This window comes from Musca autumnalis, unplaced genomic scaffold (assembly GCF_047663935.1).
Source record: "Musca autumnalis isolate F117 unplaced genomic scaffold, ASM4766393v1 scaffold_3, whole genome shotgun sequence".
NCBI classification, from domain to species: Eukaryota; Metazoa; Arthropoda; class Insecta; order Diptera; family Muscidae; genus Musca; species Musca autumnalis.
In genome coordinates, this window is record NW_027411866.1 from 238,637,366 (window position 1) to 238,664,195 (window position 26,830).

At 38.8% G+C, this 26,830-nt stretch overlaps 5 protein-coding genes across 5 annotated transcripts in view; 2 read left to right on the forward strand and 3 right to left on the reverse strand.

The window, feature by feature from the left end:
- LOC141399178 (carboxypeptidase D) overlaps positions 1 to 26,830 on the forward strand; it is a 158,500-nt gene that overhangs the window by 27,977 nt on the left and 103,693 nt on the right. The gene's annotated exons all lie outside the window — the stretch shown is intronic.
- LOC141399161 (serine protease SP24D-like) lies at positions 3,251 to 4,283 on the forward strand. The gene is made up of 2 exons (XM_073977341.1): positions 3,251 to 3,608; positions 3,679 to 4,283. Exons 1-2 carry the CDS (start codon positions 3,316 to 3,318, stop codon positions 4,202 to 4,204), a joined length of 819 nt encoding a protein of 272 aa, XP_073833442.1. The 5' UTR covers positions 3,251 to 3,315; the 3' UTR covers positions 4,205 to 4,283.
- Positions 13,676 to 15,056, reverse strand: LOC141399166 (serine protease SP24D-like). Its single transcript, XM_073977348.1, has 2 exons — positions 14,363 to 15,056; positions 13,676 to 14,237 (listed from the first exon to the last, which is right to left on the reverse strand). The coding sequence occupies exons 1-2, from the start codon at positions 14,611 to 14,613 to the stop codon at positions 13,712 to 13,714; spliced, it is 777 nt and encodes a 258-aa protein (XP_073833449.1). The 5' UTR covers positions 14,614 to 15,056; the 3' UTR covers positions 13,676 to 13,711.
- Positions 16,489 to 24,545, reverse strand: LOC141398469 (transmembrane protease serine 9-like). The gene is made up of 5 exons (XM_073975755.1): positions 24,497 to 24,545; positions 24,133 to 24,412; positions 23,559 to 24,074; positions 17,270 to 17,575; positions 16,489 to 17,055 (listed from the first exon to the last, which is right to left on the reverse strand). The coding sequence occupies exons 1-5, from the start codon at positions 24,519 to 24,521 to the stop codon at positions 16,530 to 16,532; spliced, it is 1,653 nt and encodes a 550-aa protein (XP_073831856.1). The 5' UTR covers positions 24,522 to 24,545; the 3' UTR covers positions 16,489 to 16,529.
- LOC141399162 (serine protease SP24D-like) lies at positions 18,684 to 19,746 on the reverse strand. Its single transcript, XM_073977342.1, has 2 exons — positions 19,339 to 19,746; positions 18,684 to 19,272 (listed from the first exon to the last, which is right to left on the reverse strand). Exons 1-2 carry the CDS (start codon positions 19,602 to 19,604, stop codon positions 18,744 to 18,746), a joined length of 795 nt encoding a protein of 264 aa, XP_073833443.1. The 5' UTR covers positions 19,605 to 19,746; the 3' UTR covers positions 18,684 to 18,743.

Genomic DNA, 26,830 nt, shown 5'->3' on the forward strand with positions numbered 1-26,830 from the left:
AAAATCCACGAGGTCAGAAAAAAATCTTTAAAAAATCCACGAGGTCAGAAAAAAATCTTTAAAAAATCCACGAGGTCAGGAAAAAATCTTTAAAAAATCCACGAGGTCAGGAAAAATTCTTTAAAAAATCCACGAGGTCAGAAAAAAATCTTTAAAAAATCCACGAGGTCAGAAAAAAATCTTTAAAAAATTCACGAGGTCGAAAAAAAATTCCTTAAAAAAACCGCGAGGTCAGAAAAAAATCTTTAAAAAATTCACGAGGTCGAAAAAAAATTCTTTAAAAAATCCGCGAGGTCAGAAAAAAAATCTCTAAAAAATCCACGAGGTCAGAAAAAAATCTTTAAGAAATCCACGAGGTCAGAAAAAAAATCTTTAAAAAATTACACGAGGTCAGAAAAAAATCTTTAAAAAATCCACGAGGTCAGAAAAAAATCTTTAAAAAATCCACGAGGTCAGAAAAAAATCTTTAAAAAATCCACGAGGTCAGAAAAAAATCTTTAAAAGATCCACGAGGTCAGAAAAAAATCTTAAAAAAATCCACTAGGTCAGAAAAAAATCTTTAAAAAATCCACGAGGTCAGAAAAAAATCTTTAAAAAATCCACGAGGTCAGAAAAAAATCTTTAAAAAATCCACGAGGTCAGAAAAAAATCTTTAAAAAATCCACGAGGTCAGAAAAAAATCTTTAAAAAATCCACGAGGTCAGAAAAAAATCTTTAAAAAATCCACGAGGTCAGAAAAAAATCTTTAAAAAATCCACGAGGTCAGAAAAAAATCTTTAAAAAATCCACGAGGTCAGAAAAAAATCTTTAAAAAATCCACGAGGTCAGAAAAAAATCTTAAAAAAATCCACGAGGTCAGAAAAAAATCTTTAAAAAATCCACGAGGTCAGAAAAAAATCTTTAAAAAATCCACGAGGTCAGTAAAAATCTTTAAAAAATCCACGAGGTCAGAAAAAAATATTTAAAAAATCCACGAGGTCAGGAAAAATTCTTTAAAACATTTGAGGGTATAAAAACGTGTTTTCTCGAAATGAAATTTCGAAAAAGGTCAGAAAAAATCTTTAAAAAATCCACGAGGTCAGAAAAAAATCTTTAAAAAATCCACGAGGTCAGAAAAAAATCTTTAAAAAATCCACGAGGTCAGAAAAAAATCTTTAAAAAATCCACGAGGTCAGAAAAAAATCTTTAAAAAATCCACGAGGGTATCAAACAACGTTTTTAAGATAACCCTCGAACTGAGAACCCGATTTGGTCCAAACGTTATGTTCTAATGTTACATTGGACTACTGTTTAGGGTGCCTGAAACAGATTAAAGACTCGTCTGGGATCGTTTTTAAATTTTTGGCAACATGATATGTATGGGGCCCTAGTTACGACGATAAATTTTTTTCGGGGAATAGTCCACACTATTTGTTAAAATACACCAAAAACACAAAAACCCCTATAGAAGTCAGAAGTATTGCGTTAACTTCTTTTGTTAAGGTCCAAGGCTGAGGGTATATCTCTGTCGACACAACTGACTGCTACGTTCTTAATTGTTTTGTACATTCATAAGCTACGTTCTTAATTGTTTTGTACATTCATAAGCGGATATTTGGCTATCGCGAAACCCGATGTATTTCTTTTTTTTCGGTTTCATTCAGCTTCCAAAACTAGGATTTTCTGTTACTCCAGGGCCTTTTTTGGATTAAGACTCTTTTTAGCTACATTTTTTGACCAAACTACCCGTAATTTGACAGTTGAGGTTCCCAGTGGTTACAAAACATCTCCACCGAAAATCGTCAACATAGGTCCATGTTTTAGAATAGCTCCCATATAACGGTAATTCCCGATTTTCGGTATTTTGAGGATTTTAGCTACAATTTTGACCGAACTAACTGTAGTATGACAGTTGAGGTTCCTAGTGATCACAAAATATCTCCACTAAAAACTGTCAACATAGGTCCATGTTTTGCTATAGACCCCATATAACGATACCTCCCAATTTTCCGTATTTTGAGGATTTTAGCTACAATTTTTGACCGAACTACATGTAACTTGGCAGTTGAAGTACCAAGAGATCATAATACACCTCCACCTAAAACGGTCAATAGCGGTACCTACCGATTTTACGTAGTTTGAGGACTTTAGCTACAATTTTTGACCTAACTAAGTGTAATTTGACGTTTGAGGTTCCTAGTGAACACAAAACATCTCCACTTAAAACTGTCAACATAGGTCCATGTTTTGGTATAGCCCCCATATAGCGGTCCCTGCCGATATTTGGTATTTCAAAAATTTTTGCTACAAGTTTCGACTGAACTATTTGTAAGTCGATATTTGAGGTTCCCCGATCCATGTTTTTGTATAACCCCCTATATAAATTGTCAACATAGGTCCATGTTTTGGTATAGTAGGCCCCATATAACGGTTCCTCCCGATTTTCGGTTTTTTGGCTTTTAGGTACAATTTTTTACCCAAGTATTTGCAATTCGATATTTGAGGTTACCAGTGGTCACAAAACTTCTCCACTAAGAGCATAGGTCCACACTTTGATATAGCCCCATATAAGGTTCCCGACCGATTGAATAAATGTTTTATGCTATCAGCGGCGGTCACAAAATATCTCCGCCTAAAATTGTGGACAGGAAAGAAAATAATTATTCCGTTTTAGTTCAGAATATTTTATGGTGGAGAGTATAAAAAGTTCGCCCCAGCCAAACTTACCGCTTTTTTACTTGTTTGTCCTTTTATCAGTAGCAAGCAAGGCAAGCATGCGAGGCAGCTGATGTATCCAGGCCTTTAGGGTGACTAGCTAAAATAGATTTCTGCATCGTAATATTTCTCTCCAATATGGGCTATATCTGACAATTCCTTCCCGTGCCTCCCTCACTATAGTTAAAAGTTTTCTTTTCACCTCACAGGGTCTATGATCTTTTTCCTCAGCGCATAGCGCTGTTTCACCACAGTTTAGGTGGTTTACCGGCTATACTACAAGCAGAAGTCAAACAACTCAAAATATTCGGTTCTACAAAAAACACTAATAAATCAAATGAAAATGAACTTAACATTGAAGCAGCGGAAAAAGTACCGACTTTTCCACAAAATCGTCTTATCGCCTTATAAAATTAATGACCCCACCCTTTTGAAATTGTAACGAACAACTAATTACCGGATGATTTCACGTTTTGCAATGTCTTGATGGGAGGAATGAAGAAAAAAAGACAAGCAATGACAAATATCAGATAAAGATTTCAAAATCCAACAGCTCACCAAAGGTATATAAAGCTCTCGGCATATTTTCATCATATTTATTGTTCAGAACTGAGTTCCACAATGTTTAACGGATTATTTTTGAAATCATTGCTACTAGCCTTTGTGGGCCTACTACATCTGGGAGTTCCTCAAGTTAAAGCCTCCAATAACATAACTGCTTCGCAAGCAAAGAAAATTTTTTCTCTATATCCCGAACCCCGCATTGTAAATGGCCAAAGTGCCAAGGATGGTCAATTTCCCCACCAAGTGGCTTTATTCATTGGCAATCATTTTGCCTGTGGAGGTTCCATTATTACACCCAATTATGTGGTGACGGCAGCCCATTGTGTTACATCGGGGGGCCGACCAAACCCGTAAGTTTTTCAACCTTAAATTGAAAATTTTATTTTTTATATTTAATTGCTTCTCCTACCCCCTCAAAAGTTATTCCGCTTCCCGTCTGAACGTTCGTGTTGGTAGCCTTTTTTACAACAGTGGTGGTGAAGTTATTGGTGTTTCCCAAGTTAAGGTCCATCCCTCCTATCGCCGTACTGTTAATGACATAGCCTTGCTGAAACTCTCAAAACCTTTGGTATTTACGGATAAAATAAAACCCATTGCCATTGCCAAACAGTCACCAGCGGATGGTGTAGCTGTAATAACCTCTGGTTGGGGTCTATTGCGTAGATCTGGTCCCACACCACGGGAACTGCAATACACCACCATGACGGCCCTATCACAAAATAATTGTAGACGCCGTTTGTGGTCAGTGTCAAGCACGGTTTTATGTCTAGCCCCTCGCAGTGGTAACGGGGTGTGTAGTGGCGATTCAGGTGGCCCGGCTGTCTACAACAATGAACTTGTTGGTGTCACCAATTATGTGGTGGGTGGTTGCGGTTCACGCTATCCCGATGGCTATGCCAATGCTGCCTATCATTACAGTTTTATAAAGAACAATTCTGATTTGTAGGATTCTTTTTGCCGAGAGCTTTTTACAGAGCCAGAATAGATCTTTTGTAGATAAAATACAATAATAATAGATTATCTTATTTTGGTGTTTTGTTTTGTTTTCGGTTCTTCTTTGTCTCTTTTGTTGCCCAAACTACTTTCAATTTTACTCACGTCTCGTGTGTGACGTTTCAATTTAGAATATTCATTTAAATGTCAATGGCTTTGATTGGTGTCTTATGGCGGCAGAGAAAGCGTTTGATTTCGATTATCATAAATTAGTCATCAATGCTACCGAAATTATAATAAAAGAAAGAATATCCCACTTGACGACTTCTTCAGCTTGACAAGTGAAACATAAGGTTTGTTCGATAACACAAAAGTTTGTACAAATTTGTAAAAACTTTTACAAAATGCTGTTCGATAACAAACTTGTTGAATAGAACAGAAATGAGAAGCAGTTGCAAGTACTTGCAAATACTTTTTACTTGCGAAGTTATCGAACAGGCCTATAAACTGATAAAGATGAACAATTAAAGATTAGCCCCCATTATAATAAGTCTTCTTTTGTTATAGTTTAAAGGAGGACCTTTTCGGCAATAACTTTTGATGTCGAAATTATATTTGTAATGCCTCCATATTGACCCTTAGGGTCATTTGCTATAGGTTAGATTTTAAAAGGAACAAGTAAACAAGTATCCGTTGGCTTTGCCAACAGAGATATACCCTCAGCCTGTGTGAATTGAAACTTTCATCTACGGACAGATCGAATGTATTTAGGGTCTTTTCAGAATTTCGTAGCCCTTTTTATACCCTCAGCCTTTAGGCCAGAAAGGGTATATACACTTTCATACATAGAAATAATGGTTTTAGACCCCAAGTATGTGTGGACGAAATGTGTTTCAGACAAATTGGAGTTGATTTAGCAATCTCCGTCCGTCTGTCTGTCTGGCTGGCTGGTGCTCACGACAACTCTCGAACGGATGAACCGATTCTGTTCAAATTTTGGCTTTCGTAATATTTTGTCCAAACTTAGTTTAAGTTCGAAGATGAGCTATATCGGTCCACTCCTTCCGGTACCTCCCCCACAAAAGTTCCAATATGTTCGGAAAATTTGCGGGCATGATAACTGTTGAAGGGAGTAACCGATTTAGCCCATACTTTGCACATCGTTAAATTTCTAGCAGACTTAGATGAGGTCCCAATATGGACTCAGTCGGCCCACTCCTTCGGGTACCTCCCACACAAAATTTTGTATATGTTCAGTTTAGGACCTGCTCTCGAATCGCTTTGATTTTTGTTGCAACAACTTGTATTCACTTCCCCCCACACGACAGTACAAGTTTCATCAGGGGCAAGTCCATACTTCCTGAGAAAATGGTCGGAACGTTGCAAAAAGCCCCTATGACACCTTGTGTAGTGGTTGGAGCGCAAGATAACTCTTGAACGGATCTGTCGATTCGGTCCAAAATTTGGCCTTCGCAATATTTTATCAAAACATAGTTTAAATTCGAAGATGGGTTATATCGATCCACTCCTTCAGGTACCTCCCCCACAAAACTTCAAAAATGTTCCGAAAATTTTTGCGCACTTGAATGGAGTGACCGATGTAATCTATACTTTGCACATCCTAATATATCTACCAGATATAGATCAGGTTCGAATATGGACTATATTTGTCTACTGGTACCTCCCACACAAAATTTCGGATAAGTTCACTTTAAGACCTGCTCTCGAATTACTTTGATTTTTGTTGAAGCGATTTGCATTCGATACTTCCATTACGACGGTAACAGTTTCCTTGGGAAAACAGCCCGAAAGGTGTTAAAAACCCCTATGTCACCATATGTGGCGGTCGAACTGTTCAACCGATTTGGTCCAACGTTTGGTCTTCGTCATATTATATCCAGTTAGTTTCATGGGCAATACCGGTCCACAAATTTCGGTACTTCTCCCCAATATTCAAAAAATTTCATTAAATTCTAGGATGATATCACTTGAATGAGGCAACCAATTTGGTCCAAACTTTGGATATTTGGAATATTTTACAAAATTTAGTTTAACTTTTAAAATGGCCCTATCGGCCTCCCTAAGGGTCTTAGTGCAGTTAATTCCAAATCCACATTTTTGCGGCAAGTTCAAATGTCCAAAAAGGGTCACAAAATTCTGAAGAGGCCTTAAATACATTCGATCGGACAAGTTTCGCTTCACATTGGCTGAGGTTATATATCTGTCGGCAAAGCCGACTGACACTTTTTTATTGGGATATTTGAACTTGCCAACAAAAATATGTATTAGGATTACAGTTCAAAAGTGTTGCAGCGGAGTTACTTAAAGGAATGGACCGACTTGGTCTATTATGGAAGTGGATCTTATTTTGGGAGTCATATCTATTTGATAGATATCGAGCCCACTAGTCATTTCAGTGTGTCATCGTATAACTTTTTGACCAGTATCCCAGGAAGCATGGACTTTTGCACGGAAAACAAAATAACGCTTTAAACAGTACCACAACGAACAGCATCGGTATATATTTCCAAAGGATCGTCGAACAGACCTTAAACTGCACTTAGACACAAATATTGCACTTTTGTGGGGGAGGTACCCTATGGAGAGGACCGATATGGGCCAATTTAGAAGTTAAATTAAATTTGGACAAAATGTTAAGAGATTCAAAGTTTGGAGCAATTTGGTGACATTTTTTAAATATTGGGGGGAAGTACCGTAAGTTGTGGACAGGTATTGCCCATCTTCGAACTGAAACTAAGTTTGGAAAAATATGACAAAGGCCATATTATGGACCAAATCGGTTTATCAGTTCGAAAAATTAATGTGATTCGCTAGACCAATTTGGATAATTCTTTCTTTGAAATGTTCGTCATAACCCAACGTAGGTTTTTATGCAAAGAAATTTTGACCACGCCCACTTTTTTCAATTTTCAGTTTTAATCTTTTCTACAAATATGCTGAACCGATTTTCCTGAAATTGACAGGGAATGTACAGTGACTTCCTCCATACCCTATTTTTTTTAAATGCTATATTTACAATAATTACGAATCTACAAAACTATTGAACAGATTTTCCCGAACTTTTCAGGGAATGTACTGGGATGGCCCCCGGTTAAAATTGCAAACATATTTTCATGAATTTCGAAGTGGGCGGGGTATTTCCCTTTGCCATATTTAAAAAAAACCCTATATCTTTATGAATAAAAACCAAATGCCGTCTTAACCCAACTTAGGTTTTTATGGAATGAAAATTTTATCACGCCCATTTTTTTTTCAACTGAACCGATTTTCCTCAAATTGTCAGGGAATGTACAGATTTTATTGAATTCCAGAGGGGGCGGGATACCTTCCTTATGCAATATTAATAAAAGAAGCTATATTGCATCTATCGGTTTAACAATTTACGGATTAATTTACAATCTAGGTACTTCTTTGGGCCTATTAACCCGACCAAGCCTGTTTTTTATATTTTTTTATCTCAGATTTTTATTATAATAAAAAATTACAATAAAATTATATAAAAAAACAAGTAAAAAGTATCAGTCGGCTTTGCCGACAGAGGTATACCCTCAGACTGTGTGGATTGAAATACTTTTTTTTTCAAAAGAAGTATGTATTTAGGGGGGTTTTCAAAATGTTGGGGGTATGAACCGACAAAAATATGAATTGGATTAGAGCTCAAAAATTTGAGGGGGATATAGATAGATATAGCTTTGGTATCATACTAGCCTACGTAAAATATAATATCGCTTTAAACAGGGTCACTAGGAAACCCCCGGTAAAAATATCCTAAGGATTCTCGAACGGACCCTTACCAAACAAAAATTTTGAACATTTGGATTGGACCGATAGGGCCAAAATTTGAACATGAACTAAGTTTGGACATCGGCTACTCCGTTTGTGAGCTACTGCGAATATTTTCGAACTTTTGTGGGGGGAGGTACCGGAAGGAGTGGACCTATAAGCACCATTTTCGAATTTCATCTAATATTCGAAGAAATATTACAATATTCAAAGTGTGGACGAACGCAGTATTCGGTTCGAGCTCTCCACCCACTACATATGTATGGTGCCATAGGGTTTTTTTACACCTTTCGGTCTGTTTTCTCAAGAAGTATGGACTTGCCCCTGAAAAAACTTTTACCGTCGTAATTGAGGCAGCGAATGCAAGTTGCTTCAACAAAAACTAAAGTGATTCGAGAGCAGGTGAACATGTGAACTTCCAAAATATTGTGTGGGAGGTACCAGAAGGAGTGGACAAATATAGTCCATATTCGAACCTGATCTATATCTGGTAAATATATTAGGATGTGTAAAGTATAAACCAAATCGTCACTCCCATCAAGATTTATCGTGTGCACAATTTTTTCGAACATTTTTGAACTTTTGTGGGGAAGGTCCCTGAAAGGGGTGCCATATCTTATTTTGGACCGAATCGGCAGATCCATCCGAGAGTTATCTTGTACCGTCGTATAGGGGACGGTGAATACAAGTTGTTACAACAAAAATCAAAGCGATTCGAGAGCAGCTCCTAAACTGAACTTTTCTAAAATTTTGTGTGGGAGGTACCCGAAGGACTGGACCGATTGGGGTGGCCCTAAATATTGGGACATTTCGGGGAGTTATTTCCTTCAATAGTTGGTCACCGTAGTTTTTTTTAGAGATTTTGGGTCATTATGGATGGTATCGACGTGTCGACGAAAATATTATATCAGTACACCAGACACCAACGTTTACCTACGGTAAATGTGCACTTAAACGACAATTTTGAACTTCTATGAGGGGGATATTCGAAGGAGTTGTCCGACGTGTAAAGGTTGGACCAATGCTAGCCACTCCTTTCGAAATTTATCGTGTCCACTAGCCATTTTAGTTGGGCTCCAGAATTGGTATATTAACAAACCCACGTCTTGGCATTAGAATTTGTTATATTAACAGGATCTCGTGCGGGAACCATAATATGGAAAATTAACCATCTTCTGACACTGCAGCATGATAGAAGGGAAAAACCAGTAAGGAAAGGATTTAAAGTCGGGAACACTACGTTTTCAATATAATTTCAAATTTCATCAAAATAGGAGATACAAAGCGTGATTGGTGCACAATGTACCTCAACTCAGGAGAAAATATATATGGGAGCTATATGCATATCTGAGACGGTTTCAATATAATTTGACAAACATTTTGCTAGAGCAAGTTCCGTCACTCATTCCAAATTCCATCGAAATTGGACATACAGTGCGTGTTTGGTGCACCATATACCTGAAATCGGGCAAAAATATATTTGGAAACTATATCCAAATCTGAACCGATTTTCACCAAAATCAATAGTGTTTTTCGTAAGGCTTAAAATATGATCTTCTGGAATTTTTAGCTCAATCGACCTGAACGTTGCGAACAGTAGGCTTGGCAGGCCAGTTGAAAAGATGCTATGTGTTGTGCGGGCCCATGCCGCATATTAAGCAGATGTTTTGCACGGTGCTATAGATAATTGCCCAATAGGAATTTAAGCGACTGAAATATCCTATGCGTAGTTGAGCCAAAACTACTCTGGTTTGTCGTGGCAGCTGACGCTCCTCAGCTGCGATAGATGGGGGATGTTATCCGAGGACTTTATTCCCACTATATTTGCTTATGGCCTAAGCAGCTGCGTCCGGGTGAATGTTATTTAAGACTGTTTGATATGCCTGTTTATCTGGGGAGTTCTCTCCTGTATCGTTGGACCTCTGCCTCTAGATCGTGGATATTCTCCTTGATTTGCCTGAATGTGTCGGGCCTACCCACCGGATGGTGATTGGGATGGCTCTCAAGGTAACATCCGAGCAAGTACCGCAACGACAGCATCTCATTGTGTTGCTTTACTGGAAGAATCTTTGCCTCCTCATGGTCCACCGAAGACTTGAGGAAGCACTTTGTTGCTGTTCTCAGTGTGGTATTCTGACAGGTGAATCTTGTTCCAATTCGTACCACATAATCCAATCGGGGACCAAACTGGAGCCGCATAGCTTACCATATCGCGTTATATGTGGTCAACAAGGTTTCTTTATCTGCACCCCAAGTGCTACCGGCTTGGGACTTGATGACCTTGTTCCTAGTTTGTCGCAGATAGCTGCGGCATGAGCGGACCCCTAGAATTTTGGTGCAGTTTGTTGTCGGAATTCTGCTACCATCGACCACGACATTCAACTCTCTTCAATACTGAGCCATCCATGTGGTGAACAGAATGGCCGTAGATATAGTGGCGGATATCTGCATATTCCTTGCGTGGAAAAACGTGGTAAGATCGCTTAAATAGGATTTCAGTCTCTCGCAGATGTCATCAGGGTAGGTACCGGACGCCAAGATCGTACAATCATCCGCATACATTACGATCTCAATGTCGTGTGAAGGGACGGAATACAGGAGAGGTAGAGTTTAAACAGTTGCGGATATATCACCCCACCTTGGGAAACTCCCTGTTTCAGTCTACGGGGTTTGGACTTCTTGTTTCTAAATTCCACGTACTACTGTCGTCTACACATATAATTGATTATCCAACGTTTCAAGTTTAGCCGCAGGGTTGTCTGCTCTATGTCCTCAAACAGCGAGGAGTGCCTGATAAGTCTGACAAACGACGGTCTCAGGTTGAGTCCTCGACAAATATGTGTGTAGTTGGCGTGCAGCGCTGTTGTCGTGCTGTGCTGCTTGCGGAATCCATGCTGATGATCGGAAACTAGATAGCTAGCTAAGGCCTTAAGGGTCTAGCTAAGGCCTCAAGGGTCTTAGGTACAGGCGACAAAAGCGAAATCGGCCTGTACGATTCAATTTTGCTGGCATTCTTGCCCGGCTTCAGTAGCGGGACCACTCTGTCCATTTTCAAGACTTGGGAAACAATTAGAGTGGCTAGCGACAGGTTGAGAACTTTAGTGAGATACTCCACTCCCGGCTCATCCAGCTGTTTCAGCATTACCATGGAGATTCCATCAAGGCCAAACGCTTTGGATGATTTAGCGTTTAGCAACATCATCCATTGCAAACTGCGGCGGTTCATCCTCGTCTGATATCGTACCTCGTCTGAGATCTGATACGACGGGGTGCTCGACAAACTGTCGATTGAAGAAACTTGCTCACCACTTCGGATCAGTCAACGTAACGTCGCCAAACGTGACTGAGTTCCTATCTTCCCTCCTTCCGGGGTTCGAGAGTAACTTAATCGTTGCCGACAATTCACTTATTCCGGCTCCAATGTTGCAACTCTTCAGATGATTTAACCACTTGTTCCGCTTATGCTCGCCGACCAGCCTGTTAACTTCCAGTGTCAGCTCCCTGACTCTGGGAGCAATGGGATTGGATCGACGAAGCTCATCGCGGTCATTTGCTAATCCCGTCGCCTCTGCTGGGAAGTTTGGTCTTACTTTCGACCAGCAGGTATATGGCAAGCGGCTGCAGCTGTGATTATGTCTCGGAACGTCCTTTCCGCTACCCGAACATCGGGAGGATTGGGCAGTTCTCTGAAACCCGGCCAATCAGCTTTCTTATGATTGACGAATGTGCGGTGTTCAGAATATTGGGAGATGGTCTGATCCAAAGAAAAGTACGGGTTGCCAGCAACGTCATTTGTCAGACCGGGTGACACGATTGTTATATCCGACGAACTGTGACACTCTCCTTTAAATCTGCTCAGGCAGCGCTGTACCCATCTGGTCGTTTCCGAGGGCCGAATGCCACATCTCATGATGCTCATTAAAGTCCCCCAAGACCAGACGATTATGACCCTCCAAAAGCTTGCAATGTTAGGCCTGTAGTCTGAGATACAGCTATTTCTCGGCGGAATGTATACGTTCCACACCTGACTGCTACCCCCATTTATTCCATGTACGGGTCATTAGAGTCAGGCTCAAGTGAGATAGGTCTGTATTGAACAGACTGGTGCAAAAGGAATGCTAGTCCCCCACCTACACTTCTGGTGCGATCCTTCCTTACTACATTGTAACCATCAAAACGCTCTAAGCTGTAGTTGTCGTTGAGCTTGGTTTCCTGCACTGCTGCGACCTTGATCTTCTTCCGATTCATAAATTCCACTATTTCTTCGATCTTACCTCGGAATCCTTTACAATTAAATTGCAAATAGGAAGCATTTTCTGGGATTGGAACAACAACGCCTGGTGTTAAATGCTGCGCGTGCGGGTGCTGTTGAGGGGACTGCGGGGGAGTTTCGTAATCTGACGACGACTCACTGGGGGATGTGTTCGCGCAGCTTGCAGCAACATGGTCCCTGCCGTGGTCCCTCGCGCGGACAAGTCCAGAGCAACCCCTAAGATGCACCCACTCCTCCCATCTATTGCATCTCACCGAAGATTGTATATGGGTGAAGATGCGGATGTGACAAACCGAAGACAAATATATTGGTCCTGGGGTTTCCTTTGTCCCGGCACGGATCAAAAGAATCCGGAGCAGGCATTCCGGGATATGTTGCTAACAACACAGAAAAACGAAACAAATACAAACACTTGTACACTGAGGTGGCAGCCGCTGGCCGGGACGCTGATTTTGTGTGGTTCCGGGTCAATTCGATACGAGAGAACCCGCTGCCGTGGGATTGTGTTGTAAAGGTGAAGCTTTCCAGTTTCATTGCTTTTGGAATACTCATAATAGAAGCGGAGATATTCGCATTAAAATAAAACCTTGACTTTTTCTCCACAGAAAATCGATAGGATTCTTCCCCTACGGGATTCCCATAAACCCCCAAAATTGCGACCAGTACCGTGATTACAAGGTTTAGAGACATTAATTTTGGTATATATAAGTGTTGGTTTACAACCATTATTTTGATGTGTTACAAACTTGTTGGCCAAAACCAACTTATACCCTCCCCACATGGCACAGTGGTGGCACTTACATGGGAAGGTGTGACAAAAATACTTCTAGATAATATATCGAGATGAAAATTGTTATAAATGGGTCTTGGTTGACTAAGGACACTCTAAACAATTTTTGCAATCCTAGGTCCAAGTTTTCGTGTGTTCCTATGTAACGAATCATCCTGAATTGAAGTGTTTTACTGTTACCAACACATTGTTCAACCCAAGTTGCAGTAATCCCGGGGAAAAATTTTCAGTATTAATCCACGATTTGGCATACTCCTTATATGATTTATATCTCGATTTATTTCGGCAGATATTAACCAAATATTACCATCCATTTCTCGGTACTTTAAAAGATCTAATCACATTTTTCTGCAAAATTACCTGTACCGTTTTGACTTGGTCCAACATTAGGGTGTCCCAAAAAAGAAAAATTAATTATTAAAGCTAATACCCCCAAAACTTTTTCCTTTTCTTTGACGTTTTCTGTGCAACCTGGAGTCCAACTCAAACATTCAGCGAGCAAGGCGGACGTGCTAACCATTGAAGTACGATGACACAGACCTCTTTACGTTTTTTTGAAAGAGACAACCCTCTGCAGATGAAATGGATCCGCATTCTCCACATGAAAACACAACTCATCCCAAAAATTCCATTAATATTTATTCCAATCTCATTTACAATTTGGCATTTTCAATAATCCAATCTCTATAATGAGCTACACTGGCATAACCATCGGGTATTGAAGAAGCACAGGTGTCATAAACGAAATTGGTAACACCTACCAATTTACCATCATAAACGGCTGGGCCACCAGAATCTCCATCACAAGCACCATTGACACCACGATGAGCTAGGCAAATTCGTGATTCGGACGCCGATCCCACTAGTTCATTACATTTCTCATGAGATACTGCGGTCAGGGTGGTGTATAATAAATCATTAGATTTGGAACCACCTTCACGGACATTACCCCAACCGGTTATTACAACGGAAGCACCTTCTGGTGGATCTTCCGTTGCCAGGGATATAGGTTTAATAGTTTCACTGAATTGTAAGGGGTTTTCCAATTTAACCAGGGCTATATCGTTTTGCATAGATTCGTAGTCGGGATGAACTATGATTTCGGATACAGGTAACATTTTACCATCACGAAGAATTTGGGTGCTACCGGCCTTAACAATAATGCTTGAGGGTGAATTTCTGTCAAGGAAAGAAGGAGGTGGAATTAATGAAATTTAGATTTGAAAAAAGGGAAAAGTTTTTAGTTTTGCGGACAAGAGAGTTATATTTATAATGATTTCACAATCATACTGAAAAATACTTACGTTTCCGGTGGTGTTCCTGATGCAACACAATGAGCAGCTGTTAAAATATAATATTCAGAAATTATAGAACCTCCACACATGCCACCGGTTTTTGAACGCAACAACACCTGATGAGGAAATTGGCCCTCAGCAGCTCTATTGCCTCCCACAATTCTTGGCCGAGGATAGAACACTTCTCCATAGCCATAGCCGATTGACCACAGGAGGCAAATGAGCAAAATCGAACTGCTATGAGATGTCAGAGAAAACATTTCTCTATATCCGATCTGAGGTAGTTAATGAAACTAAACTAAAGTTGGAATTATACTTTACCTTTTTATATAATTCCGCAAGTAATTGTTTTCTGTGGATCCAGACATTGTTCAAAGTTATTGACAGCTGGGTAATTCGCCTTACATTCTATTATCATTAGTTGTTGTAATACAACCTGTTATCGAATTGTCAGCTAAGCAAACACTTAACAACGTAGCAGTTATTGTTGAGATATTCTAATATAAAAATTATTATTTTTAAATTGCGTCAGAGGTTGGTTGAAAAATATTTTTTAAGAAATCCACGCTTATGGGCCAGAGGTTGGTTGAAAAATATTTTTTAAGAAATCCACGCTTATGGGCCAGAGGTTGGTTGAAAAATATTTTTTAAGAAATCCACGCTTATGGGCCAGAGGTTGGTTGAAAAATATTTTTTAAGAAATCCACGCTTATGGGCCAGAGGTTGGTTGAAAAATATTTTTTAAGAAATCCACGCTTATGGGCCAGAGGTTGGTTGAAAAATATTTTTTAAGAAATCCACGCTTATGGGCCAGAGGTTGGTTGAAAAATATTTTTTAAGAAATCCACGCTTATGGGCCAGAGGTTGGTTGAAAAATATTTTTTAAGAAATCCACGCTTATGGGCCAGAGGTTGGTTGAAAAATATTTTTTAAGAAATCCACGCTTATGGGCCAGAGGTTGGTTGAAAAATATTTTATAAGAAATCCACGCTTATGGGCCAGAGGTTGGTTGAAAAATATTTTTTAAGAAATCCACGCTTATGGGCCAGAGGTTGGTTGAAAAATATTGTTTAAGAAATCCACGCTTATGGGCCAGAGGTTGGTTGAAAAATATTTTTTAAGAAATCCACGCTTATGGGCCAGAGGTTGGTTGAAAAATATTTTTTAAGAAATCCACGCTTATGGGCCAGAGGTTGGTTGAAAAATATTTTTTAAGAAATCCACGCTTATGGGCCAGAGGTTGGTTGAAAAATATTTTTTAAGAAATCCACGCTTATGGGCCAGAGGTTGGTTGAAAAATATTTTTTAAGAAATCCACGCTTATGGGCCAGAGGTTGGTTGAAAAATATTTTTTAAGAAATCCACGCTTATGGGCCAGAGGTTGGTTGAAAAATATTTTTTAAGAAATCCACGCTTATGGGCCAGAGGTTGGTTGAAAAATATTTTTTAAGAAATCCACGCTTATGGGCCAGAGGTTGGTTGAAAAATATTTTTTAAGAAATCCACGCTTATGGGCCAGAGGTTGGTTGAAAAATATTTTTTAAGAAATCCACGCTTATGGGCCAGAGGTTGGTTGAAAAATATTTTTTAAGAAATCCACGCTTATGGGCCAGAGGTTGGTTGAAAAATATTTTTTAAGAAATCCACGCTTATGGGCCAGAGGTTGGTTGAAAAATGTTTTTTAAGAAATCCAGGCTTATGGGCCAGAGGTTGGTTGAAAAATATTTTTTAAGAAATCCACGCTTATGGGCCAGAGGTTGGTTGAAAAATATTTTTTAAGAAATCCACGCTTATGGGCCAGAGGTTGGTTGAAAAATATTTTTTAAGAAATCCACGCTTATGGGCCAGAGGTTGGTTGAAAAATATTTTTTAAGAAATCCACGCTTATGGGCCAGAGGTTGGTTGAAAAATATTTTTTAGAGAAATCCACGCTTATGGGCCAGAGGTTGGTTGAAAAATATTTTTTAAGAAATCCACGCTTATGGGCCAGAGGTTGGTTGAAAAATATTTTTTAAGAAATCCACGCTTATGGGCCAGAGGTTGGTTGAAAAATATTTTTTAAGAAATCCACGCTTATGGGCCAGAGGTTGGTTGAAAAATATTTTTTAAGAAACCACGCTTGGCTGAAAACTAGATTTAATATAAACAATTTCACTGACATTTATTGCAATTTTTTTTACAATTTGGCATTTTCAATAATCCAATCTCTATAATAGGCTACACTGGCATAACCGTCGGGATATAAAGAACCACAAGTTTCATAAACGACATTGGTGACACCTACCAATTTGCCTTTGTAAACAGCTGGACCGCCGGAATCGCCATCACAAGCACCGTTTCCACCACGATGGGCTAGGCAAATTCGTGATTTGGGAGCATATCCCAATAACTCATTACATTTTTCATTAGACATGGCTGTCAGGGTGGTGTATAGTAAATCCTTAGATTTTAAACCACCTTCACGTACATTACCCCAACCCGAAATCACTATGGAAGCACCTTCTGGTGGATCTTCGATTGCCAGGGCAATAGGTTTCACAGTTTCACTGAATTTTAAAGGTTTTTCCAACTTCACCAGGGCTATGTCATTTTCCGAATCATCGTAGTCGGGATGAACTATGATTTCGGCTACTCGTAACATTTGACCACCACGAGTGAGTTGGGTGCTACCGGCCTTAACAATGATGCTTGACGGTGATTTTCTGTCAAGGAAAAAAAAAGAGATGGAATTATTGAAAAATGGATTTCAGAATGGTTGTGACGCGGGAGAACCTTTCAGATTTGTAATAAGCTTGCGTGGGAGTGATATTCAAATTCTACAGCTGTCAGAATAAACTTTTTTTTAAACTTCTTAGTAGTGATCTTCTCATTGAATATTTTCACTCTGACCTCAAAACCATACTGAAAAATACTTACTTTACCGGTGGTGATCCTGATGCAACACAATGAGCCGCTGTTAGAACATAATATTCGGAAATTATAGAACCTCCACATATGTTACCGCTTGTTGAACGCACCGAAACCTGATGAGGAAATTGACCCTCAGCAGCTCTATTACCTCCCACAATTCTTGGCTGGGGATAGAATACATTCCCATAGCTACTGCGGATTGAACATAGGAGCAGGGTTAGGAGAATTGAACAGCTCCTAGACTTCTGGGAAAACATTGGTTGATATCCGATGAGAACAAGATGATGAAACTGAACTAAAGTTGATATTATACTTTAGCTTTTTATATAACTTCTCAAGTAATTGCTTTCTGTGGATCCAGACATTGTTAAATGTGATTGATGATTAGGTAGCTCGCAATACGTGTTATTATCAGAAGATGTTATAATACACACTGTTATCGAATCTTCAGCTAAGCAAACACTTAACAAAGTAGCAATTGTTTTATTGGGATATTCCCGCATGAAATTCTTATTAAAGTAATTTATTCCTCCAAAAATACCATATCTCCGACCTGAACTATAAGCGTGAATATCTTAAAAAATATTTTTCAACCATTCTTAAAAAATACTTTTCAACCAGCCTCTGGCCCATAAGCGTGGATTTCTTAAAAAATATTTTTCAACCAACCTCTGGCCCATAAGCGTGGATTTCTTAAAAAATATTTTTCAACCAACCTCTGGCCCATAAGCGTGGATTTCTTAAAAAATATTTTTCAACCAACCTCTGGCCCATAAGCGTGGATTTCTTAAAAAATATTTTTCAACCAACCTCTGGCCCATAAGCGTGGATTTCTTAAAAAATATTTTTCAACCAACTTCTGACCCATTAGCGTGGTTTTTATAAGAAATATTTTTCAACCAACCTCTGACCTATAAGCGTGGATTTCTTAAAAAATATTTTTCAACCAACCTCTGACCTATAAGCGTGGATTTCTTAAAAAATATTTTTCAACCAACCTCTGACCTATAAGCGTGGATTTCTTAAAAAATATTTTTCAACCAACCTCTGACCTATAAGCGTGGATTTCTTAAAAAATATTTTTCAACCAACCTCTGACCTATAAGCGTGGATTTCTTAAAAAATATTTTTCAACCAACCTCTGACCTATAAGCGTGGATTTCTTAAAAAATATTTTTCAACCAACCTCTGACCTATAAGCGTGGATTTCTTAAAAAATATTTTTCAACCAACCTCTGACCTATAAGCGTGGATTTCTTAAAAAATATTTTTCAAACCGGAATTTCCATAATATATATTGAAGACCTTCTAGACCTCATAGTGGTCTTCTATTGATATTTAATCTTTAAACGTCTTTGAGAGGTAGTATTGAAAAGCTCCTAAAGGTCCTCTTATGGGTCATGAAAAGAACTACAATTAATTTTTATTCTTTTTGCTAAATTTGCTTTATTCATTAAAACTTTTTTCCAATATTTCGAATTTAAGGCAAATTTGTATTGTTCCTCAACCATTCCCGAAAATAGGCGACACTAGCAAAACCATCCGGATTATAAGAGCCGCAGCCGCCACTAATGTAATTCGTCACCCCCACTAAGGTATTTTTATAAGTTGCCGGACCACCAGAATCACCCTTGCAGACACCATTGTTGTTGGCATGGGCCAGGCACAATATCGATTCATGTACTCGGTACATTACCCGGCTGCAATCTTCTCTTCTCAAAGCCATCAGCGTGTTGTATTGCAAATATTTCGTTGTATTACCACCGTTTTTTGTCATACCCCAACCGGAAGTCAAAATCGGTACACCAGTAGGAGGATCACGTTTAGCCAAGGCGATCGTTTTTACTTTGTCATTCAACTGCAATGGACGAGCCAATTTCAATACGGCAATATCATAATCTTGACCATCATATAGTGGGTGGACCTTGACTTCTGATACGCGTACAAATTGACCACCCTCATCAACATCACGGCTACCGGCACGTATGCTTAGCAGCTGAGCTGGAATTCTAAAGGGAAGTAATACGAAGATTATATACTGAAATATTTGAATATTTTTTTCCGGAATAACTTACTTTACTGGTGGTTTACCCAGCATAACACAATGGGCCGCTGTTACAATATAAGTCGAGGTCAGGATGGAACCACCACAATTGTGATTGTTAAGAAATTTCAATGAAACCTGATGCGGAAATTGCCCCTCACTGGCTGTGGCACCACCCACAATACGTGATTGTGGATAATATACCTGAGGTTTATTGCCTGCTTCCGTGGGTACGGAAGGGATAAGAAGTGGTAGCAGCAGCAACAGTTGCCTTTTTATTAAGGAGTTGTAAAACATGTTTTTTGCAGTTCGGGAACTTCCTGTTGTTGTTTTGATCACCAAACAAATGATGGTAATTTTTCTGAAGGTTGTCTGAGGTTTTATACTCAAAATTTTGTTGTTGATGAGCGAACACTTCTTTATCTATAATTACACAACTCACTTTTTTTGTGAAATATTTCAAGGTAATTAACTTAAAATGTATCAATTATTGATACAAGGAAAACAAATTGTAGACAAAATTCACTTCCTGCTTTTGTGAATTGGTTGCAATGGTAATTAGGGAAAACAAGGGGCTTGGCAAGCCGTTTTTTTCTTACTGCGGTCTTTAATGGACAAACATTTTTACAAGGAGACCTTTACGAGGCCTTCAACAAACAGAGGACATTTGGAAAGTCTTCTATAGACAGAATACTTTTACAAGCTCTTCTCTACTCAGAAGACCATTACAAGGTCTTTTACAGAGGTTGGTTTAATAATATTTTTTAAGAAGTCCACGTTAATAGGTCGGAGGTTGGTTGAAATATATTTTTTAAGAAATCCACGCTTATGGGTCAGAGGTTGGTTGAAAAATATTTTTTAAGAAATCCACGCTTAAGGGTCAGAGGTTGGTCGAAAAATATTTTTTAAGAAATCCACGCTTATGGGTCAGAGGTTGGTTGAAAAATATTTTTTAAGAAATCCACGCTTATGGGTCAGAGGTTGGTTGAAAAATATTTTTTAAGAAGTTTACGTTTGTAGTTCGGAGGTTGTTTCAACAAATATTTTTTAAGAAGTCCACGTTATAGGTCGGAGGTTGGTTGAAAAATATTTTTTAAGAAGTCCACATTTATAGGTCGCAGGTTCGTTGAAACAAATAAATTTAGTTGAAATTTCTGTAGACAGAAGGCCCTTACAAGGTCTAACAAAGACCCTTACAAGGTTTTCTTTACAAGATCTTCAGGTCTTTTATATATATAGAAGATCTTTAAAAGGCCTTCTAAAGACAGACATCCGCCCTTCTATGAATACCTTCTCTTCTTCCATGAAGTCTATCTGGTCTTCTTAAATACCCTCTGGCCTTCTATAAATACCTTCTGATCATTTATAGACCTTCCGCCCTTCTATGAATACCTTCTGGCTTTCTATGAAGATCTTCTGATGTTTTGAAGAACTTCCGACCCTTCTGTCCTTCTGCGAAGACTTTCAGGTCTTCATAAATACCCTCTAGCCTTCTATGAAAACATCTGGCTTTCTATGAAGGCCTTTTGATTCTTAAAAAATCTTCGGGCCTTTTATGAAGACACCCCGACCTTCTTTATAGACCCAATAGCCTTCTTAAAAATTTTCTTCCTTCTGTGAAGAGCTTCTGACTTTCTTGTACACCTTATGATCTTTTAAAAACCTTCGGGCCTTCTGTTAAGACCCTCTGAACTTCAACAAAGACCCAATAGCAATCTTATAGACCTTCCGCCCTTCCATGATGACCTCCTGTTCTTCTTTGAAGACTTTATTGTCTTCTAAAAGTCCTTCTGTTCTTCTATGAAGACCTTGTTCCCTGCTACGAATACTTTCTGGTCTTCTTAAAAACCTTCTGTTCATCTATGAAGACTTTATGGTCCTCTTAAAGACCCTCTAGCCTTCTTTGAAGACTTTCTGGTCGTCCTAAAGACATTCTGTTCTTCTATGAAGACTTTCTGCTTTTCTTAAAAACCATCTGACCTTCTATAAAGACCTTCGGTCCTTCTATGAAGACTTTCTGGTCTTCTTAAAGACCCTCTGACCTTCTATAAACACCTCTGGCCTTCTATGAAGACTTTTTAAATATCTTAAAGATTTTCCTCCCTTCTCTGGCCTTCTATAAAGACCCTTTGATCTTTTATAGACCTTTGGGCCTTCTGTGAAGATCTCCCGGCTTTCTAGAAATACCTTCTGATATTTTAAAGATCTTCGGACCTTCAATGAAGACCTTCTGACTTTCGTGAAGACCTTCTGACTTTCGTGAAGACCTTCTGATCTGTTAAGACCCTCTGAAGTTCACCAAAGACACAATAACCATCTTAAAGACCTTCCGCCCTTCTATGAAGACCTTCTGTTCTTCTTTGAAGACTTTCTTGTCTTATTAAAGACCTTATGTTCTTCTATGAGAACTTTTTGGTCCTTTTAAAGCTCCTCTGGCCTTCTATGAAGACTTTCTGGTCTTCCTAAAGAACTTCTGTCCTTCTATGAAGACTTTCTGCTCTTCTTAAATACCATCTGGCCTTTTATAAAGACCTTCGGTCTTTCTATGAAGACTTTCTGGTCTTCTTAAAGACCCTCTGGCCTTCTATAAATACCTTTTGATCTTGTATAGACCTTCGGGCCTTCTCTGAAGATCTTCCGGCTTTCTATGAATACCTCCTGATTTTTAAAGACCTTCGGGCCTTGGATGAAAACATTTTGACCTTCTATAAAGGTCCAATAACCTTCTTAAAAACCTTTGGACCTTCTATGCAGACCTTCTGACCTGCTAAAGACCTTTGGATATTTTATGAAGACATTCTGCCCTTCTTAAAGACCTTCTTCCTTCAATGAAGATTTTCTGGTCTTCTTAAAGACATTCTTTCCTTCCATGAAGACCTCCATTAAATACCTTTGAATACTTTCTTGTCTTATTAAAGACCTTCTGTTCTTCTGTGAAGACTTTGTGCCTTTCTGTAAACACTTTCTGGTCTTCTTAAAGACCTTATGTTCTTCTATGAGGACTTGTTGGTCATTTTAAAGATCCTCTGGCCTTCTATGATGACTTACTGGTTTCCTTAAGACCTACTGTCCTTCTATGAAGACTTCCTGCACTTCTTAAAAGCCATCTGACCTTCTATAAAGACCTTCGGTCCTTCTATGAAGACTTTCTGGTCTTTTTAGACCTTTTGATCTTTTGTAGACCGTCGGGCCTTCTCTGAAGATCTTCCGGCTTTCTATGAATACCTTCTGATCTTTTAAAGACCTTTGGGCCTTCGATGAAAACATTTTGACCTTCTATAAAGACCTTTTGAGCTTTTACAGACCTCTGGGCCTTCTATGACCTGTTATTGACCTTCGGACATTTTCTTAAAGACCTTCCGCCCTTCTATGAAGACCTTCTCTCCTTCAATGAAGATATTCTGGTCTTCTTAAAGACATTCTTTCCTTCCACGAAGATTTTCTGGTGTTCATAAAGACCCTCTGGCCTTCTATAAAGACCTTTTGAAACATTGAAGACCTTTGGGGCTTCTATGAAGACCTTTCGATCTTTAAAAGATCTTTGGGCCTTCCATGAAGACATTATGGTATTTAATAGCTTCTATAAAGACCCAATAGGCTTCTTAAAGATCTTCTGGCTTTTTATGATCACCTTCTAATCTTTTAAAGACCTTCGGGCTTTCTATGAAGACCCTCTGACCTTCTATAAAGACCCAATAGCCTTCTTAAATACCTTCCGCACTTCAATAAAGACCTTATACCCTTCTGTGAAGACTTTGTGGCCTTCTATGAACCTTTTAGTCTTGTTAGTGTCCTTCTGGCCTTCTATGAAGACCTTCTGAAACTTTAAAGACTTTCTGGCATTCTATAGAGACCTTCGGGCCTTCTTTGAATATCTTCCAACCTTCCATAAAGATCCTATATCCTTCTTAAAGGCCTTCCAAGGTCTTCCGTAGACAAAAAACCGAAAGTTAATAAAATTATTTGTTTTTTTTTTTTTTACAAATGTATTTCTTTTCTCTTTTTGTCAATATAATACTTATCTCCTTTACTTTCTTTTCTTCTATTTCTAGCAAAAGTAGGTGAGTACCGACTACCTTAGTTTTAGCACATTTCCAAATATGTATGTACATGTTATTTTAAAGGTGCACCATCTCATGAATGATATTGGTTTCAAATAAATATTACATCAATTTTAAATTTTATTTAAATTCTATTGCGAATTTTTTTTTGTTTGGATCCCTTCAAACTTCAATCACAATTCATTCCCTCATTTTCTCTTCGATCCAATCCAAAAAGTATGCCACACTGGCATATGCATCAGGAGCAGTAGAGCCACAAGTGCGAACCATATAATTGACCACACCCACCAACTGATTGTTGTAGACAGCTGGTCCCCCAGAGTCGCCATCACATACCCCATTTCCCTGGCTATGGGCTAGACAAATAACCGATTCGGGTATTGCTGGTAAACGGTGACTACAATCGACACTTGTCAATGCGGATAAAACATTATATCGTAACATTTCGACAACGGTGCCATTATTGCTGGTATGACCCCAACCCGACGTAATGACAGGGACACCGGTAGGCGGTTCATGCGTGGCCAATGGTATGGCCCTTACACTTTCATTGAATTCCAAAGGTTTAGTTAACTTCACCACTCCAATATCATTGTCAAAATTTTTATAATCAGGATGAACATAAGTTTCCACGGCTTCTATAACTTGGCCACCGCGATTGAATGCACGGCTGCCGGCTCTTACGCTTATAAGGGAGGGTGGAAGCCTAGTAGGATAAATAATAATTACATTTTTACATTACACAAAAAAATCTTTGGACTTACTTTTCATCCGCTGTATTAAATGTTAGGCAATGAGCTGCGGTTAAAATGTATCTGGGTCCGATAATGCTACCACCACAAACGTGGGCACCACTCCAACGCAACGAAACCTGATAGGGAAATTGTCCTTCACTGGCGACCGCACCGCCAACTATACGACCTTGTGGATAAACAGAATGCACTGTTTTTGCTCCGGAATTATGTAATAGAAAAACTATGGAGATTAAAAATTGTTTCTGGAGAGCTGCTTTGTAATGCATTTTCACCGCTTGTTTATAAATTACTGAAATCAAATAATTTCCCAACAATCATTATAAATGAGTGTTTTCGCCACTCAAAATGATGACATTCATGTCAATAAAATTACCCTCATAACGTGCACTTCGCGACATGCGCTAGGTAGATACTCATCTTAAGTTTGTTTTCCATATAATTTATCTACAGTATACGTCGCAGTAGGGTCTTCTAAATGCATGTAAATGAATCACTTTCAAGAAAGATCCCCTTCCAGAGTACCTTCAGATCTTATCTGTAGTCTTCGAAGATAAAAGGCTTCTATGAAAACCTTCTGGTCCTCTTAAAGACACCTTGGTCATTCAAAAGTCCTTCTGGCCCACTATTCTGTAACTTTTTAACAACTTTAGTCATTGTTTATTTTACAACAATTTCATTTGTTTGTTTTGTAGTTGTTACTAAAACAAAAGAAATTTTAACAAATTTCAATCGATAAAAGTTACAGAATAGGCCTAATTGTCTTAAATACTTCTCCTCCTCTATGCAAACCTTTTGGCCTTCTTGCAGAACTTCTGGCATTCTATGAATACTTTTAGCCTTCAATGCAGACCGTGCCTGTTCTTCTAAAAAACCTTCTGGTCTCCTATGAACCAATTCTGATCTACTTAAAGACACTTTTCACTTCCATGAAGACTTGTTGGTATTCTTTTTAAACATCTATGGGCTTTTATGAAGACCTTGTGGTCGTCTAAAAGACTCTCTGGAATTCTATAAAGACCCTCTGGTCTTCTTAAATAACCTTTGGCATACTATGAAGACTTTCTGGTCTGCTTAAAGAATTTTTGGTCTTCTGAAGACCTTTTGGCCTTCTTAAATTCATTCTTCTTGAAGACAATCTAGCCCTCTTAAAGTCCCTCTGGCCTTCTAAAAGATATTTTGGTCTTCCTAAAACCTCCTGGCTTTACTAAACAAATTTTTGTATTATATGAAGATTTTCTAGTCTTCTTAAAGACCCTCTGACTTTCTATGAAGACCTTGTGGCCTTCTGTGCAGATCTTGTTGATCTGTATAACGACCTTGTAGCCTTCTAAAAGACCTTCTGTCTGCTGACAGCCCCTGAGGCCTACTATGAAGACCGTCTGGCCTTCTTAAAGAACTTCTGGTCTTCTTTAAGACTTTCTAGCATTATTAAAGAGCATCTGATCTTCTATGAACACCTTGTGACCTTCCATGAAGACCTAGTGACCTTCTATGAAGACCTTTTGTTCTTCGTAAGCATCTTGTGGTCTTCTCAATACCTTTTGACTTCTAAGAACACCTTCTGGTATTCTTAAATTGGTATTATAAAATACTTTAAGGCTTTCTGGCCTTCTTATAGTCCCGCTGAGCATCTACAAAGACTTTCTGGTCACCAAAATACCTTCTACGCTTCTATGAATACTTTTTGATCATCTTAAAGATACGCTGAGCTTCAATGATAACCTTATGGCCTTCTATGAAGACTATCTGGTCTTCCTAATAAGCATCTGGCCTCTATGAAAACATTATGGAGTTGTAAAGACACTCGGGTCTATTATGAAGACTATCTGATGTTCATACGAACCCTCTGGCCTTCAATGAAGACTTTCTGGTCATCTTTAAAACCTTCTGGCTTTGTATGACGGCATTCCGGGCTTCTTATAGACCCTCTGCAATGATCTGAAAACTTCCTGCATTTCTTAAAAATCCTATGGCCTTCTATAAAGACTTTCTATACTTCTTATACACGCTTTGGTCTCACAGACGTTCTATGAATACTATATGGTCTTTCTAAGGACCCCCTGACCTTCTATGAAGTTTTTTGGTCATCTTTATGACCTTATGGCTTTCTATGAATACGCTCTTATCATCGTTTAGACCTTCTGGCTTTGTATGAAGCCGTTCTGATCTTCTTAAATACTCTCTGGCCTTATGTGAAGACTTTGTACTCTTCTTGAAAATGCGGTTGTTTTCTATGAAAATTGTCTTGCCTTCTTATGGACCCCCATGGGCTTCTATAAAGCCTTCATGATCTTCTTAAAGACACTATGGCGTCAATTTAAGACTTTCTGGTCATCTGAAAGACACTCTGATCTTCTATGAAGACGTTCTGGTCAGCTTGAAGCGCAGAGGGTCTTCTATGAACACGTTATGACCTTCCTAAATTCGTCTCGCTTTCTAAGAAGGCTTTCTGATTATTCTAAAGATAATCTGGGCTTGTATGAAGACTTCATTATTATTTAAAGACACTCTTGCCTTCATTGAAGACTTTCTGGTCATCTGAAAGACTCCCTGATCATCCATGAAACCGCTATGGCCTTCTTATAGGCCCTCTTGGCTTCTATTAAAACTTCATGGTCTTCTAAAAGACACTATGGCCTCAATTTAAGACTTTCTGGTCATCTGAAAGACCATCTGATCTTTTTTGAAGACTTTCTGGTCATCTTGA